Source organism: Lynx rufus, unplaced genomic scaffold, assembly GCF_022079265.1.
Source record: "Lynx rufus isolate CCGP_SWC_20201006 ecotype Redwood Valley unplaced genomic scaffold, mLynRuf1.p SCAF_8, whole genome shotgun sequence".
NCBI lineage: Eukaryota > Metazoa > Chordata > Mammalia > Carnivora > Felidae > Lynx > Lynx rufus.
Genome location: NW_025814896.1, coordinates 64,307,946 through 64,325,692, shown reverse-complemented (window position 1 = coordinate 64,325,692; position 17,747 = coordinate 64,307,946). Strand labels below are relative to the sequence as shown.

Sequence of the window (17,747 nt, the reverse complement as noted above, 5' to 3'; positions counted from 1 at the left end):
TCTCAGAAACAGACACTATTGCTGTTTATGCTACATCCTGTGCCTTTGCAAACAGATGTAGATATACTTTTTCTCTATACAAGTGGAGGCATGCTACCATAATGGACTCTGTTTCTTAGTACAGGGTAGAGATGGTCTCATGATACCAGTGCATTCTTTCTAAAAGCTGCATACTAGTCCATTGTATAAGTCAACCATAATTAATTATCTTGATAAAATATTTAAATCATTTCCAGTGGAGATCCTTGAATATTTATCATTTTCCACATATGTAAGTATTCTCGGAATGAAATTACTAAGTCAAAGGTTATATGTGCGTTTTTTGTTTTAGCAATGTCTCTATATTGGATTTTGTCTCTTTACCTTAATCTGAGAGTTTTTATCTTTTAATAGGTGAATTTGACCCATTTATATTGGTGATTGCCATGTGTTTGGACACACTCCTACAGCCTTATTTTATTTTTTATTTATATTTGTACTATTGTTTTCATCCTTTTTACATCGGTTGTTTTGATGTAATATTTTTCCTTCTATTCTTTGAAAATGACACTCTTAAAATTGTAATGCCTGTTTTAAAATATACTTTTCTCAACATCCGGAGCAGTGCCATCCAGCAGAACTTCTGCAGTGCTGGAAGTTTCTATATCTGTACTAAAGTGGTAGCCCCCAGCTGCTCTGCACTTGAAGCATGCTAGTGTGCCACAGGAAGTGAATTCTGCATTGTTTAGTTGAGTTACTCCGTTTCCATGCCCTGAAAAGAGTGCTTTAGCCTGCTCGCTCACACATTCTCTGTCTTTTCTCTCCCCTTCCCTGCTGCCACTTCCCATATAGAAATCAATCACTAAGATTTTTGTTCCAGAATATCTTACTAACCTTACTTTACATTATGTACCAAAAAAATATCCTTAAGTTCTGTTGATTCCTTTCCTTACTGTGTTTTATACATCATGTATTATTTTTTTAACATTTTTTTATCTTTAATCTTTATACCCAACGTGGGGCTTCAACTTAAAACCCCAAGATCAGGAGTCACATGCTCTACTGACTGAGCCAGCCAGGCACCCCACATCCTGTCTTTCTTTTAGATTCATCTTTTTGTTTTGTTTCAGTCCCTGATTATTCTCTCACAAGCTGGCTATTTATGGTAAAATTGGGGTGCATGCTTTTCCAAGTCTATATTCATGAACGCTAGTTTGAGTGGATATAAGATTGTAGGTTTAGAATCAAGTTTCCATCATAGCGTTAAAGATTGAAGTTCTGATATGTTCTAGGATCCGCTTAAGCAAGTCCAGTTCTCAGTCCTTTGCTTGGGCAGTCTGTTTTGCAGTTTGGTTTTGGTTTCCGCATATTTTTAGACTTTTTTTCTTTATTCTTGCCATTTTTCTTTGAATATATAGTTCCCTCTGGTTTCTGTTCTCTTCTAGAATTTCATGTTGCAATTTCTAGATTGATTGCATATCAAAAATTTTCTCTTCATAGTGTTATTTGCCTTTTTTCAGTGCATTCTGGGAGAAGTCTCTGAATCAGTTTTCCAGCACCCTAATTAGAATTTGTTTCAGTCTTTCACAATGTTTTACGTACCTACACGCTCTAATCACTTTTTTTTAAGTTTTACTTATTTAAATCACCTGTACACCCCACGTGGAGCTCAAACTCAGAACCCCAAGGATCAAGAGACGCATGCTCCACCCACTGAGCCAGCCAGGCTCCCCTCTGATTCCTTTTTTAAGAGAATCAAGAGACTCCATAAGACAGTATAACAATAACAAAGTCTTCTGTTTGCCATATTTCCTCTACTTTAACAGTTTTCTGTTAAGAGTGGTGTTCTCTCCCATCCTCTTAATTTTTCTCAAATGTGTCTTTCTTGGCGATCCATTTACTTTTGCATTTTGATACTCCTTGTCTTCGGTTGTCTGCCTTTAGTCATTATGAGAAGCTTGATTTTACTTTCTTTTAGAAATTAAATTCTTACCTGTCTCTAGGGATCTTATGGATGTGTTTTATTAAATAGCTTAGCCTGAGACATTGTGTTACGATTTAGCATTCCTCCAAGCATTACTCCTGATCATTTGAAAGACTTGGTTAATGTTATAGAAAAAATTGTTTTAATTTGCATTTATCTTTTTTCATCTTTCTGGTATATATTTTTATGTAGGATTTCTTAACCTCTTGGACTCAAATTGAAAACCAATAGATGCATTTACTCTCAAACACAAATGTTAAAACACATATTTTTGTTTTCAAGGACCTATCTAATACTATCCCAGAAGCCTCTGTGGAGTTTGGAGCAGGCAGTTGTGGAAACAGGAGGGTTTGCGTGAAGCTCAAAACAGATTAATAACCTGGGGAGGCTGCACTTACTGTGATGAGCACTGAGTAATGTACAGAATCGTTCCATCACTGTGTTGTACACCTGAAACTGATATAATATTGTGTGTCAGCTATACTTCAGTAATTTTTTCAAAATCTTACGAGATTGTTTTCAAAATACTTAGTAGATTGGGGTAAGGTGAGATTTTTGCTTTAAAATTTTTAAGTCTCATGGGATGCCAGGAATTTCTCTTCTCCTGAGGTGGTTTAAACAATGACATTTTCACTAGTACGTGACTCCACCTGAAGCCATTTCATAGTGTCCTGGTCCAAGGAAATGTACTTAGCCCTTTGCCAAATTGAGCAAACAGATTTTCTAAACAGGAATGCGTATATTCCAGCAACTCCAGCTGAATCTGGCAACCTTGACCACCAGGATGATAGAAAACAGTGTAGCCAAAAGCCAAAGGGTGTGCTTTTCGAGAACAGCTCCTTTTAGGAATTGGTTACATCTTGGTTTCTTCAGGTAATTATCCTTAATCTTCTTTCCTTCCTTTCAAAGGCGGGAAAGGAGGACAGATAGCTGGGCTTGCTGAAAGACCTCCATAAAATCTCCTTAATAGCTCAGAGTTCTCAAAGTCATTCCAGTGAATAGCTGTGTATTCCATAGGATACTCCACATGGTGCACTTCTGTACCAGCCTGTACTTCCACAAAAACATCACTTAAAAACTCTAAGTCTATGTGATTAATTTAAAGAGAGCATCAGTTAAGGTCTTGGGCACCCTCAGGGTGACTGTTCGTTGTCAGCACAGAAACTCATTTCCTATGTCTGGAATCAGCATAACATTTTCATTGATACTTACATCAACATTCACAGTGTGGTAATCTGAACTGGTGGGTAACCACGTGTGACTGGCTTCAGAAAAACCAGCATTTGAGCTATTGTCCCACTGCATCGGTGACTTGGAGAAAAGGGTATCCTGTGTCAAAGACCATAAAGAGAAAACAGTAGTTATTAAAAAAATATAATTTGGTCATGGTTTACTTCATAATTATTTAATTCCCTGTACTTCTTAGTACTTGTATTAGCATTCATAATGAAAAAGCTTCAACATTCAGTACATAAACCGGCTTCTCACTTTTAATTGGAAAACAGTGACATCTTGAGTTTGAATAGGATTATGGTAACTGGACTTTGATACATGCTTAGAATCTTTGCAGCTTTTCCCTAAAAATGAGTAACGTAGGATTTCAAAATGTGCGATTGCCAACACGTTCTGTGGTGTAGTGGCAATGAGTTCAGGTATGCACCCATGTACAAGTAAGCCTAAATTCTGCCCGCTTTTATTCAGCCTGGTTGTTGCACGTGAACACACACACACAAATTTAGGAAATGTACACCAAATATTAGGGAAATTGGATCTCCAACACTGCAAGCTAACCATACAAATTATTATGGGCTCGCCTAAGAACACAATTTTGAGATCCATAGCCTCACAAACAAAAACCACTCAAGTCTGGGGCTGTGCATTACATTTGTTAACATGAAAGGAAGAATCTTTGTGCTGTGGTCAGAATCTAGCAGTACAGACCTCTGTGTTCCAGGTAGAGGGCACTGAGTAATATTCCCAACTCAGAACACAGGTTCTCAAATTCTAGTATGTCTACGAATCAGCTGGAAAACATCTTTAAAATGTAGATTCCTGGGCTCTACACAAGAAATTCAGTTGTGCGGCTTAGGAAGCAGTATTCTTAGCTCCCAACAAAGAAAGGTGACTGTCTAATAGTACGAAAGGAAAGCAAAATAATCGTTTTCATCAGTAGACTAGAAGTAAATTCTCTAGTTTCATGTAGTTAGATTATATTAACTTACCACGTCATAGCTTTCGTTGAGATTTGTGACTAAAATATTTCTCATTCCTATTTCTTCCCCATAGTAAGTTATGGGGGTTCCAGGGAGTGTGAAAACAAGCATGTTCATGATGTTGACATATTCTGCCCCCAAACGAGAAGTCAGCCGGGCACGGTCCGGTCCACCGATCTGAAAGGCAGATATTTTTAAGGACGTAGCTTAATATACAGTTGTCTGGAAAACTTACCCTATTGCACAAAAAGTTCATCAGGCAGAAAAACAAAGTTAGCTGTGAGTACCATGGTATCAGCAAGCCTGGCTTTGAGTACCAACGCTGCTTGCTACTTGCTGTGTAACTGACCAATTTACTGTCTTGGCCATTATGATCAACAGAATGGTGTTAACAATTTACTTCGCAGTGATGTTGCAAATGTGATAAAGTGTACGAGGGTGCATGTTAATATTTTCACACATTTGGATGAGAGAATAGGGACAGGAAACAAAAATGTTTACCCCATTGAGGGTACAACAAGGAGGGAACAGGTGGGAGGGGTAGGAGCAGTTTCTGGTGTGTGTGTGTGACTTGAACTATTCAAAACAAATTTTAAAGATAAATCAACTTTTATAGAGAAATGTACACAGTCCAAGAGAAAATTTTCTAATGTGTTTCCTGTTTTTAAATTTGGTATTTCTATGCTGAATTCTCTAATTACATATTATGATATATATTACCTAGCCCTTAAGAGTTTATTTAAATCACCTAGCAGTTCTCTCCATATACCACAACTCGGTCTCATGTGCATTTACTGAGCATGGACTTTTAGTATTGAAAAAGTACTTTCGGGGTACCTGGCTGGCTCAGTCGGAAGAGCATGCAACTCGGTCCTGGGTGAATTCAAGCCCCACATTGGGTGTGGAGATTACTTAAATAAGCTTTTAAAAAAAAAATTCTTTCCCACCTACCTTCTATCTTCTTGCCCTCCTCCCCTGTCAGGTATTCTCTCCAGTGTACAATGATGAAACGACAAGCTCTGAGACGTTATATCACTTATTCAAATTAGGGTATAATGCAAAACCAGCCTTTGAGTTTGAGTCTAAGAATAAGAACTTGGTTGTTACAGTTCACGAAAAAAGGAGTTTTTTTTTTTTTTAGATGTACTAAAAACTATCTACAGTTACCTTTTTGTAGACCACTGTATATTATTTCTCTATTTTTATGGTCAGAAAAGTCAAATATCACCTCTGTTTATTTTCATTATCTCGAGAGCATTTGATAAGAAACCCTATGGTTTCTCAAACTTTCTGGACTTAGGGCACTTTCAATTTCAGGACTGAAATCAAGAAATATTTCCGCAGGTAGTTCACAGCAGTGGACAGAGATTGGGGCCTCTCATAGGCTGAGAGAGATCCCAGTCACCTAAGCTAATGGAGACTCTCAGTATATGAAAAATACAAGTGCTAAAACTCCATTATAAAATAGAGGGGGCCCTTGTGGAATGGTGGAGGAAAGACCTCCAAAATCTTGAGAATGCTGGCAAAAACAAAATCCGCTGTTTCAGAACTCTGGAAACTAGCTAAAGGCCTTCAGTAATCTTAAGAAGTATTTACTCAAGAAAAACAGCAAGCTTTGTGTCATTTTAACTGGTCCTGGATCTATGATAGCCTTGAAAACCTCAGTCTAGCAACTACTGTAGCTGTGAAAACCAGGAGCTACCGGGTAGTGGGGGGCGGGGGGGGGGGGGGGACGGTGGGCAGAATAGGTTTAGAGTTCACCAAAAGCTCCATTTAGAGAACTGTCACAATTTGACCTTTCTAGCACTCGCTTGTAGTTGGATTTTTTTTTTTTTTTAATTAGAAAGATGCCCTATCCCTGAGATATTGGCCAGAAATAATCAGCAACAGTTATTTAGCATCACATCTGCCTGAGGAGGTATTGCCAATTGGGGCTAAACAGAGACTGACCAAAAACCTTAAAAGCTGGGGAATGAGGTGACCATAAGAGCCTTTGAAAGGCTCTGACAGATTTTTGGAATCTGGAACATGTGCAGATACCCTGGGAAGACTTGAGAAGGCTCTAATCTCTCATCTCTGGCTAACCTTGAAACTCAGTGCAAGCAGAAAGTGAAGACTAAGGTAGAACTACCAACTGCCTGCCAAAGTGTTGAAAGCACACCCCAACACACACAGTCCCTCAGCAAAGGCTGGGAGACTTCATGGTTCACCGTATTTCAGGAATCTCTTCAAATCATTAGTTGATAATCTGACCAAGCAGACACTTCAGCGGCCACACCCAACAAAGAGTACAGATTTTACAAAATTAATCCAGGGAAGTCACTAAAGAAACAGCAACAATAAACACCAGGGAAGAGAGAAGGGGTTTTCCTACATTACTACATTATTTAAAATATCCAGTTTTCAACAATAAAAAGGAATGCAAAGAAAACAGGAAAATACAACCCGTAATAGAAAAAGCAGTCAATAGAAAATGTGGATGAAGAAACACTGGCCTAGCAGACAGAGACATTTAAGTCAACTGCTATCCATATGTTCAAAGAAAAGTGTGAGGACAGTGTCTCATCAAATAGATACTGTCAATAAAAAGGATAAAAGAAAGAACCGGAAAGAAATTTCAGAGTTGAAAAGTATGAGCACTGAAAGGAAAAATTCATTGAGACGGGCTGGACAGATTTGAACGGACAGAGAAATCAGCAAACTCGAAGACCGATCAAGATTATCTAGTCTGAGAACCAGAAGAAAAAGAATGAAGAAAAATGACAAAAACCTGGTCAGAAGCTGGGATAGGCCTGGCTCCCTGAAGAATCACCGATGAAGGGAAGGGTGACGCCTGTTTACAGACCTAGCCCTCGAGTTAGGGGTGACTGTTCAACAAGCACCACAGCCCCAGACGTGCTGATCAGGCATGAGGACTTACCATCCAGTTAGGCCATTTTCCTTCTGGCATGTTTTCCATCCAGGATGTGATAACCTCAAACACACCGTTCCCAGACGGAGCGTTCAGCTCACTGAGATAATTGTTGAAGGGAAAATCTGCTTCTTGGACAAAAGGCAACCCGTAGTACATCATGGTCCTGTCAATGCTCTCTCCGTAGGCTTCAATCCCCATGAACCTGGAAGAGTTGGCAGGGTGCAGTGTCCTCAGGGCCCGTCGGGGGACTGAGAAGCATTCTGCAGGTGCTTCCGTCTGCTGGACTCTTACCCACATCCAGCTGGGCTCACTAGGAAGCAGAATCAAGCCAGATGGCCAAGTAGTGGCATGCCTGCTCACCTGGACTCTTTCTCACTTCTCATGGACAATAAACCCAAGGACTAGCCTAATACTATGCCGTGCCTGAGAGTTAGGAAATACATTTGGGGACGCCTGGGTGCCCTAGTTGGTTAAGCATCCGACTCTTGATTTCAGCTCAGATCATGATCTCACAGTTCTGAGTTCAAGCCATGTGTCAGGCTTGAGTACGGAGCCTGCTTGGGATTCTCTCCCTCTCTCTCTGCCCTTCCCCTGCTCATGCTCTTTGTCTCTCCAAATAAACATAAAATACATTTGGAGATCAGTCAATATTCTTTCTTTCTAAATCTGATTAAAACTCAGTAACTTCCAGGAACTCTTTAGCAATCTTCCTCACACTTAGAATCTGCAGTGTGTGTCTGCATATCATGTGAAGGGGTTTTCCCCCCAAATCTTCCCGTTTTATTTGAATCCCTATAAAGCCTCACTTTATTATCAGGGTGACCCTTGGCTATTAAAAACCAAACACTTGGAGGGGCGCCTTGGTGGCTCAGTCGGTTAAGCTTCGGCCCAGGTCATGATCTCACAGTTTGTGGGTTTGAGCTCCACATCCAGCTCTGTGCTGACAGCTCAGAGCCTGGAACCTGCTTCAGATTCTGTCTCCCTCTCTGCCCCTCCCTCATTTGCACTCTCTCTCTCAAAAATAAACATTTTTTTTAAAATTTGTAAAAGCTGGGGCGCCTGGGTGGCGCAGTCGGTTAAGCGTCCGACTTCAGCCAGGTCACGATCTCGCGGTCCGTGAGTTCGAGCCCCGCGTCGGGCTCTGGGCTGATGGCTCGGAGCCTGTTTCCGATTCTGTGTCTCCCTCTCTCTCTGCCCCTCCCCCGTTCATGCTCTCTCTCTGTTCCAAAAATAAATTAAAAATGTTGAAAAAAAATTTTTTTTTAAAAATTTGTAAAAGCATCTGACGTTTAATTTTGGCTCAGGTTATGATTTCACAGTCCCACATGTGCGCTCTGTTGCTCTCTCTCAAAAAAAAAAAAAAAAAAACACACACACCCTTGAGATGCCTGGCTGCCTCAGTTGGTAGAGCACGTGACTCTTGATCTTGGGGTCATGAGTTCAAGCCCCACGTTGGTTGTAGAGCTTACTTTGAAACAAACACTCTTAGGGAAAGACAGCCTGAAATGACCTACATCAGTGCTGACTTCACCTGTTTGAAGTAAGTGCACGACATCTGGAACCCAAGTGTTTCAACTCCGGTTCCATCCCTGCCATTACCACCTGACCATTGCCTTTGTGCTCGAGTCTCAGTTTCCTTATCTGTAGTATGGGGATAGCAATCAGAGGACCTACTTTGAGGAGGAGAAATTTCTTTAACTCCTGTTGATGCTACTGGGTGATGTATATAAACATAGGAAGAGATTTAGTGAGTTCATGTGTCCCTGTTTTAAGTGCTTCATAGACATTATCTCTTGCAGTCTCACAAAAGCCTGAAAAGGGTTTCACTATCACCTGTTAATTGAGAAAGTGGGACTTGAATCAGCGAACCAGCCCAAGGTCACACACAGGACTCTACCTTAGGTCCATCTGATTCCAAAGCTGTGTTGCTAACCATTGTGATCTAATAGTTTAGTTTAAACATTTGGATTCATACTGGACACTGGACACTAACAGGCCAAATAGTAATGATTAAAAGTGGAATAGTCAGTGACTAACATTTAGACTACGTATTTTAAGCTAATTTCACAAAATTCTGTGAAGGACTGTGATGTGCATTGTCTGAACAAAAAAAGAAACTGAAAATGAGCAAAGTTAAAACAACATGAAAGACTATCCCAGGCCCTGGCAAAACTGAATTATAATACACTGTAGTTATGGAGGTTTGTTAAATAACTTGAGCCTCTCGAGAATGCCTGGCTGTGAAGGATAAGCTATAGATCACACCCTACGCCCGTGAAGAACAGAAGCGTGTCTTGTGGTCACCTGTATCTCCCAGGCTCTCTGCTGTATTGGTCCATTGTCTGCCGGAAGCTCCGGACAATGTCATGCATTCCCACTTGGGTGGTGGTGAAGTCATGATACAGCTCCCAGTAATGTGTGACCGTGTCCTTAGGAAACCAAGAAACATGGTTACCATCATTTCATATGTCAGATGCCTATAGCTGGCCTTAGGCGAATATAGATGGTCTCTTCAAAGGGCTCAAGCCAAGACAAACGTGCTGAAGGATGATCCGAGGACTTGAAGTGCTCATGGGGTTTTATGGCTGGAGAGTAACATTCATGACTATTAGGACTTCCTTTGATGCTTAAATTATTAAGTAAAACAAATTTTACTATGTATTGATTGCAAATGTATTCAACAAAACCCTTTTCCTAAACATTTAGTGGTCCTGAATGTTTAAAGGCAAAGGAAACATAGAGCTCATTACACCTGGACTTTATCTGCTTACAAAATTGTCCAAAGTGTAATAGAATAAAGGATAGAAGTGGTAAGTAAACACTGCCAGGGGCTCAGTAATTTTTCCTGATATTCATTCTATGCCTTCCTAGGGTTACAGTGATCTAGAATCCAAAGTAAAAGACTATGTCTGACACAAGCCAAGGTCATAAATCCTGGGTTAGGACATGGATCTACACTGCCATCCATTCAGTGGACTCCTTTTCAATAAGTGAACTTGCTTGCTAGATCAAGTGAAGAGTTTTGGAGTCCTAAGTCTCTTACTGAAATCACTTTTTCCTTGTTTGTCTTGGGTGGCACACAAGACCCATTGTTCTGATCTTTTGTCGTGGCTGGAGGCATATGCCTGTCTTAAGACATCTCATCATAATTAGGAAGGTTACTTTGAGATTTCTTCTCCAAGGATATGCACTTCTCTTTGGGACTAATATATCACCTTTTTACCCCCTTCATTTTCCCTATTGGAAATCATGTGCTTCCCACCGCTGCGCCTCCCCAAAAAATGGCCTCTGATTCAGGACATGCTCTCATAATTAGTCCAGGCATTGCCAACTTTTCGTTAGTTAACTGATTTGGTTTAATGATATTCTTAAGTGCCCATAAATCTATTAGGACGAAAGCTAGACACTTGATAGTTAACTATATGCATTTCATGTAAAGTGTATCATGCTCTATATAATTTAGGGTTTTTTCTTTTTTTTTTTAAGTTTATTTATTTTGAGAGAGAGAAAGCGTGCAGGGGACGGACAGAGAGAGGGAGAGAGAAGGAGAATCCCAAGCAGGCTCTGCACTGTTGGCACAGAGCCCAATGCAAGGCTCAAATTCATGAAGCATGAGATCATGACCTAAGCCAAAATCAAGAGTCAGATGTTTAACCGAGCCACCCAGGTGCCCCTAGTTTTTTTCACTAAACATTACACTAAGATTCACCCATATTGTTGTGTGTCACTGTAACTCATTTTGACTAATGTATAATCCGTTGTGTAAATTTACAAATCCATTACTCTGCAACCCATTTTAGGACTCCTGTCTAGCCATTGAACATAGAGTGACTGTAGAGTGGTGGTCAACCAGAAGAGCAGAGTGGCATCCTGATTACTGTCTCTGGTGTGACATGGGGGGGAGGGTGAGAACCACTGGTGTGGAACCACAAAGAACCCAGATTCTGTAGCAAGATAGGCTTGATTTATAGTTCTATTTATCATCTCCATCACCCCTGATAAAGTCAGTTCTCTAAGATTTTCTAAATGAGGATCATGAAATGTCTCCTGTGAGCTGTTGCAAGAGTTAAATGGACTGTTCTAAATAAACACCTAGCATACAGACATTCAGCAGGCGTGTGTTACCTGCTCTTCTGTGTGTTCTTTAATGATTACAGAAGCAGCTCAGGAATCCTAAGCCTCCCCACTTGAGCTTGAGTGAGATGATACAATCGCAGTGAGTTGTCAGAGCCCTTGGTGGAGCCCGTGCCCTCGGAACCCTTGTCACCAAAGTACTCCTTAAGGATGCCCTACATCAGAGGGTGCCAATGAAGGAAACATCTAGGCCTATGCATTTGAAACAACTCTGTTCTTCTAAAGAAAACGATTCAAAGCATTTCCGATAGGGGCGCCTGGCTGGCTCAGTCAGTGAAGCATACAGTTCTTGATCTTGGGATTGTGAGTCCAAGCCCCGTTTTGGGCATGGAAACACACACACACACACACACACACACACACACACAACTACGCTTCAGGCACCATGGTGGCTCAGTTAAGAGTCCAACTCTTGCTTTAAGCTCAGGACATGATCTGGTTCGTGGGTTTGAGCCCTGCATCAGGCTCCATGCTGCCCTTCTCTCTCTGCCCCTCCCCCACTCCAGTGTGCTCACTCTCAAAATAAACTAAAAAAAACTATGCTTTAAAATTCAGAGGCATATATTAATAAATTTAACTAAATTAAATATTTTTTTAAAAGCTTCCTATAGTAGATAGGATCAAATTCCTCTCTGGTCAGTGGTGTCTCATGCTAAAAAAGAAAACCCTCTGGGGGCGCCTGGGTGGCTCAGACAGTTGAGTGACCAACTTCAGCTCAGGTCATGATCTCTCAGCTCATGAGTTTGAGCCCTGCGTCGGGCTCAGTGCTGACAGCTCGGAGCCTGGAGCCTGCTTCGGATTCTGTCTCTCCCTCTTTCTCTGCCCCTAACCCACTCTCGTACCCACACAAAACCCACAAATTTGTTGTTACTAGCCTCTTGCTCTTAACCAAATTCATTCATTCAAGTATTCGGGTTCCAACTGTGGGCCAGGCACTTAGCTAAGCCCTACAACCATGAGCAAAATACAACAGCTGCGGTCCTAGGTCTCCTGAATTTACATTCTCTCTCAAAAATAAATAAACATAAAGAAAAAAAGAAAATGCTCTGATGACATTTTTAGAAAGGGGGAAAAAATAATGTTTAAGACAAAACTTTACCGGTATTTGAGTCTTATTCACTTGGGCTTCATCTCTCAGATGCTCTGCTTCTAGAAGAAATTTAACAGCATCGAAACTAAAGCCATCAACACCCTTTGTGAGCCAGAACTGTATGATTTCCTAAACACAAAGAAACAAAATGCTTTGGTTACATTATGCATTATGTTTATAATGCTTAATTAAAGTTTCTGTCTGTAATGACTTTCCACTATAAAACGGCCATCTCCAGATACAAAAGCACAGCACTCCTATAGTGTATTTTTGTCTGTTGAGCATAGCAGCAGCTTAATGTAGTGAACTCTCACTGCATTTATGGACTCCCATACTTCCCTCAAATTTGAATTCAGAATGTTACATTTGTAATTAACGTTATGAGCATGCTTCCAAAGTTTAAAGAATCACTCAAAATGAAGGCATGAAACCACAGTGAAAGGGACTCAGGAGAAACTGGGAACATATCTTCCCCCAAACCCCAGTTCCTTAAAGGTCACTCCAAACAGAGAAAACAATCAGCTAAGCATCAGCTCATGAAGGGTTCTTCCACCAGAGTGGGAGATTCTAGAAGGAAAGACTGCAGCTTTCATTTCTGTTACCCTTGCCTCAGACCACAGCACCAGGTCCTCAGTGAACCAGTCATGGACTGAAAGTACACAGTACAAAGCCCAAATAAGTCAAACATGCTGTGATACCATTGGGACACGAAAATTCAGCATGGCCCCAGGCGTCAGTGCATTTACAGCATAGTTGGGGACACATGAGAAGATTACCTAATAATGCCAGGCGGGGTGCACTGCAACATCATGAGAGGAGACTCCTTGTCTGCAGGGCTGTTGGCGCTCCAAGAAGATCAAATTTAACATGGGTGGCCACAAACAGCGAAAGAAGAGCTAGAGTTCTACCTTGACCAGTGGGAGTTTATCAGGGAGTACGATTAGGAAGAACATTCCAGACGGTTTGTAGGACAGCATGGCTAATCACGGAGGCAGAACTGACTTGGCCTCTACTGGGGCAGCTGGAAGGACCACAGGGCCTTGAAGAGCAGAGGAACTAGGTCTCCGCTCTCCACTCCTGCCAGCTGGCTCTACTCTGGCACCAGCCACAAGCTACCCTTCTGCAGAGGGACAGTGGCTCTCCCCACTTTCCTCTCAGCTCAGCCCTTACTGAGTGGCAGGTTTTACAGGAACGTACTTATCACAGTAAAACAGAACAGCCCACAACTCGGAGTACTAGACTAAGTAGCTAATTTATGGAGAACAGAGCCATGGCTCCCAAATAAAGACTATCACCCAAAAAAACGTGTCCTTTTTAAAATGTGTTTCGTGTCTACATGTGAATGTGGGGTCTCTAGAGTGCTGTAATTCAAGGGTCTCAAGGGTTTCTTACAGGCTAACTGGAAGGGTTAATACTGCTGAGGTCAAGTCCCTTTAAAGTGACAAGTGTGAGTAACAAAGCTTGAAAAACATTTTCAAATCTAAGAGCAGACTTAGAATCTTAGCGTGGACACAGTTGAGCCAAATACCCTTAAGCTGGTTCTACCCACACAAAACCCACAAATTTGTTGTTACTAGCCTCTTGCTCTTAACCAAATGCATTCATTCAATAAGTATTCGGGTTCCAACTGTGGGCTAGGCACCTAGCTAAGCCCTACAACCATGAGCAAAATACAACAGCTATGGTCCTAGGTCTCCTGAATTTATTTAGAATCCCCAACTAGACAGCAAATAGTAATGCAATAATATTTAAGTCACAGCCAGGATAAAAAGCTTTAAAGGAGAGGCACATGATCTTACAAGAAGATGAAATAGCAGGATTGGTCCTGGAGGTCAGCGCAGCAGAAAGGCAGGAAGTGAGAGCGATTGGTTAGAGATTGAGAGAGAGAGAAGTCAATAGATGTAAAGGTACCTCATTGATGAGGCAGAACCATCTCGTCCCGGTGGCTCCAGGGGTCAACTCAGCATGAAGCTTCAGGACCCCTCAGTAACCCCGGCCCCTTCCTACCCACCTTCTTTCCCCGGGCTAAGTAAACACCCTGTACCTAACTTTACACTATTTTAAGAAGGCCCCAAATTTTCACAAGCTTCAGACTCCATACAACCCAGGCCTACGGCCAGGTGGCGTTGGTCCTGACAAGAGAGAACATGGGAGGTGGGTCAGGGTGGGGGTGGGACACAAATAGCTGTAATCCATCCAAGCCACCTCCGACAAAGCTGTGGGAAAACATTAAACACCACTCTGTTGTAAACATTAAGCTTTGGGGCACAGATTTCCCAGAAAAAAATCTGCTCACTTTCTTCATGGGGTCCTTATTCCCTTTGGGAATAGTTAGACTTGCTAACGGTTGGCCCAGCCATAAAAAATGAGAAATGTGTACCCAAGCAAAGGTTTCTGGCCCTGGCAAGGGTTTTCACTTCAATCCAGTAAGAGATACAATGATCGTTTGAAGAGACAAAACAGCAAAAGTTGGATGGTTATTTTTGAGAGTCATTGTAAAAACGCTGTGGTCTTCATTCAGATAATCCAAAATGTGCTCTTGAAAAATATTTGTGCTATTTATTCTCCCAACTAGGTGAGAAAAGGGAGCTCTAGATTTTAATCATTAACCCTCTCTTTACCCCATTTAAGCTCTCCCAGGGTGCCTGGTGCAGAAATGGGCACAGAGCCTAGTTCTGCTGGGTCTGGGTGACCCACAGAGGCGCCACGGGACTCTGGGGACAGTACATTGTGTCCCCGATTCCTGTATAACTCCCATGACATCACAGAGTCCTGGTTTTCATTCTTTTCTCCTTAAACAATTCACTGCGCTGAGTAAAACAGGAACCAATTCAGCATTACTAGTCTCATATCCAGATTCACGAAACCTAGAGGCAAAACTTTTCTTTTGAGATGACTAAAGTTACTGGGCCATTTACCTAAAAAGCTTAGTTTGCGAAATAGAAAAACTCTGCTCTTACAGGTGACGATCTGTAAGACATCGTCTTGAAAGTGACATAAACCCCAGGTTCAGTCCATCTCAAAGAGGAATAACAAACTATAGGATATTTTAGAAGTACAGAGAGAAAACTATATTCTCTGCTTTTAAGCAAAGGAAAGAAAATCGACCCTACTGCTGTTCAGAAATCTTGGTGAAACTCTTGGCTAACTCCTTCAGGAGCAGGGCATGGAGGAAGGATCACAGGCTCAGGATTCTGACCCATTCGAGCGCCCTTCCCAGCTCCCCACTTTGCATCCAGCTGCGTGCGTTAGGGCATCTGCATGGCCTTACTGACCTTGGTTTCCTCATCCATAAAATTACACCCGCCTGGCAGAGTTTCTGTAGGGACTAAGGTATTGCTGCTAGAGTCAATTCACACTTGGGTGTTTATATTACCTGATCTCTCTGCCGTGTTTGGCCCTGCTGTCTAAACGCGCCTTCAAGAAATACTCCTATCCCTTAGCTCCCGGATACCCACTCCTCATTTGCCACTTTTCTCTGTCTACTCCGCAGTCCTTTAAATATCAGCACTTTGGGGGGCACCTGGGTGGCTCAGTCGGTTGAGTGTCCGACTTCAGCTCAGGTCATGATCTCATGGTTTGTGAGTTCGAGCCCCGCATCGGGTTCTGTGCTGACAGCTCGGAGCCTGGAGCCTGCTTCGGATTCTGTGTCTCCCTCTCTCTCTGCCCCTCCCCCACTCATGCTCTCGCTCTGTCTCAAAAATAAAGAAAAGTTAAATATTAGCACTTTGGGGGGCTCTTACACTCCCTGTTCATTTCATTTCACAACATTGTATTGACTCATTTATCTACCCATTTATTATTTAACAAGCATTTAAATAACAAGGAACACCCTATCCTAAATGCCATACAGAGAGGTTAAACCACTTAATCCCCAATCACCCCAAGAGGTATGTGTCATTATTGTTCCTGTTTTACCAACGAGGGAACTGAGGCACAGGGAGATGAGGTAACTTGATCACGGTCACAGAGTTAGTAAGTGGTGGCACCAGAATTGGAACCCTCTGGCTCCCTTACCCATTTGCTCTGCTTTATTTTATTTTATTCTTTCGATTGGAAGATCTGCCAACTCCTGGCCCCTATTCCCACATGCCAACAATCACCTCAAGCTCAGTTGCAAGTGACCCCCTTGTCCATCTTGGCCAGCCTGGTGCTCTCACGGACACTACCTGCCCGACCTCTGTAGGCCTTGTCCGCATGCCCACAAATCCCAGAGTTTTATCTCTAAGCCAGACATGTCTCCCAAGCTCCATGTCCTTATATCCGAGTCTCCATTGAATACTTTGACGTCTCAGACATCAAACTCTCCATGATTAAGACATGCCCCCCCCGCCTCGTCTTTTGTCTCCCATCTCAGGAAATGGCACCACCGCCAGTCTGCATTCAAATCCGAAATCTGAGAGTCACGCCAGACTCCTCTCTAACCTGATGATACCCCTGCAACCCCGTGCCACCTCACTGCTCCGAAGCCCCTGGCATTTCTTCCCTGATGACTGACCCATCCTCTCCCCTGGCCCCTCTGCCTCCAGACCTGCCCCACTCAAGCCCCTTCTCCACAATGATTTCCAAAATGCAAATGGAAAATGATTTCCCTAAGACCTTGTAAATTCAAATCCTCACCACCTCACCACCTCACCACCAACGCCGTGCTCAGTAGGAGCAGAGCAGAGCTGACATTTAAGCCGGGGCGGGGTGGGGGGTGGGGTGGGGTGAGTGGAGGTGGGGTACCTGGGCTCCCTGTCCCCAGTGGCCATGAACATACTAACTCCCCAGGATCCCACACTCCAGCACTCAACATTTCCACATGGCGGGCTCGGGGTCCTGACACCGTTCAGGCAGAGGGCTGGGCTGTGTGGAGTCTCTTCCCTGCTCTGCTACTAACCCAGCTCTCTGGACTTCTGTTCGCTCATTTGGCAACGAAGAGACTTGATCGCAAGTAAAAACCAAAGTGGCTGGAAACGTCCAAAATGCCATACAAACGTAAGCCTCCACCTTCTCCCAAGAAGGCTTCTAGACTTCACGAGGTAAACATGCTCAAGCCGCGAGAGGTTCAGGGCAGAGCCAAGTCCCCTGAAGGCCAGTGCAAGGAGAATACAGAGAGGAGAGACGAGGGTGCTGTGTGCTGCGTGCCCCCCGCTTGCCTCCCACTGTGCAGATAATCTGAAATCTGATGGGAGCCAGAAGCAAGAAGTCTCCATGAGTGCAAGCTGGTATGCAAGCAGGAATCATTCCAAATGCCTCCCCACCACAAACTCGCTGGGTTGCAAATAATTAACCTGCTTAGCTCTACTGCAGAGGTAAGTGCTGCTGGGGGGTAGGAGGGTGTTGGAAAGTCCCCTTCGTGTGAAAAGTCCCTCTTCAGCAGCAAAGAGCCTTTCCTTGCAGCTTCTTGGCCTTTCTTATTTAGTTCTAGAAGCAAATCTTCTATACCAG

General features: G+C 42.7%; 1 protein-coding gene across 1 annotated transcript in view; it reads right to left on the bottom strand.

The window, feature by feature from the left end:
- SLC3A1 (solute carrier family 3 member 1) overlaps window positions 1–17,747 on the bottom strand; it is a 50,689-nt gene that overhangs the window by 1,988 nt on the left and 30,954 nt on the right. The window contains exons 6-10 of the mRNA XM_047068333.1: window positions 12,324–12,443; window positions 9,395–9,519; window positions 7,097–7,292; window positions 4,186–4,353; window positions 3,176–3,292 (exon numbers count right to left, since the gene is read on the bottom strand). Of these exons, the coding sequence (XP_046924289.1) occupies window positions 3,176–3,292; window positions 4,186–4,353; window positions 7,097–7,292; window positions 9,395–9,519; window positions 12,324–12,443 (726 nt within the window). The remainder of the gene's footprint in view (window positions 1–3,175; window positions 3,293–4,185; window positions 4,354–7,096; window positions 7,293–9,394; window positions 9,520–12,323; window positions 12,444–17,747) is intronic.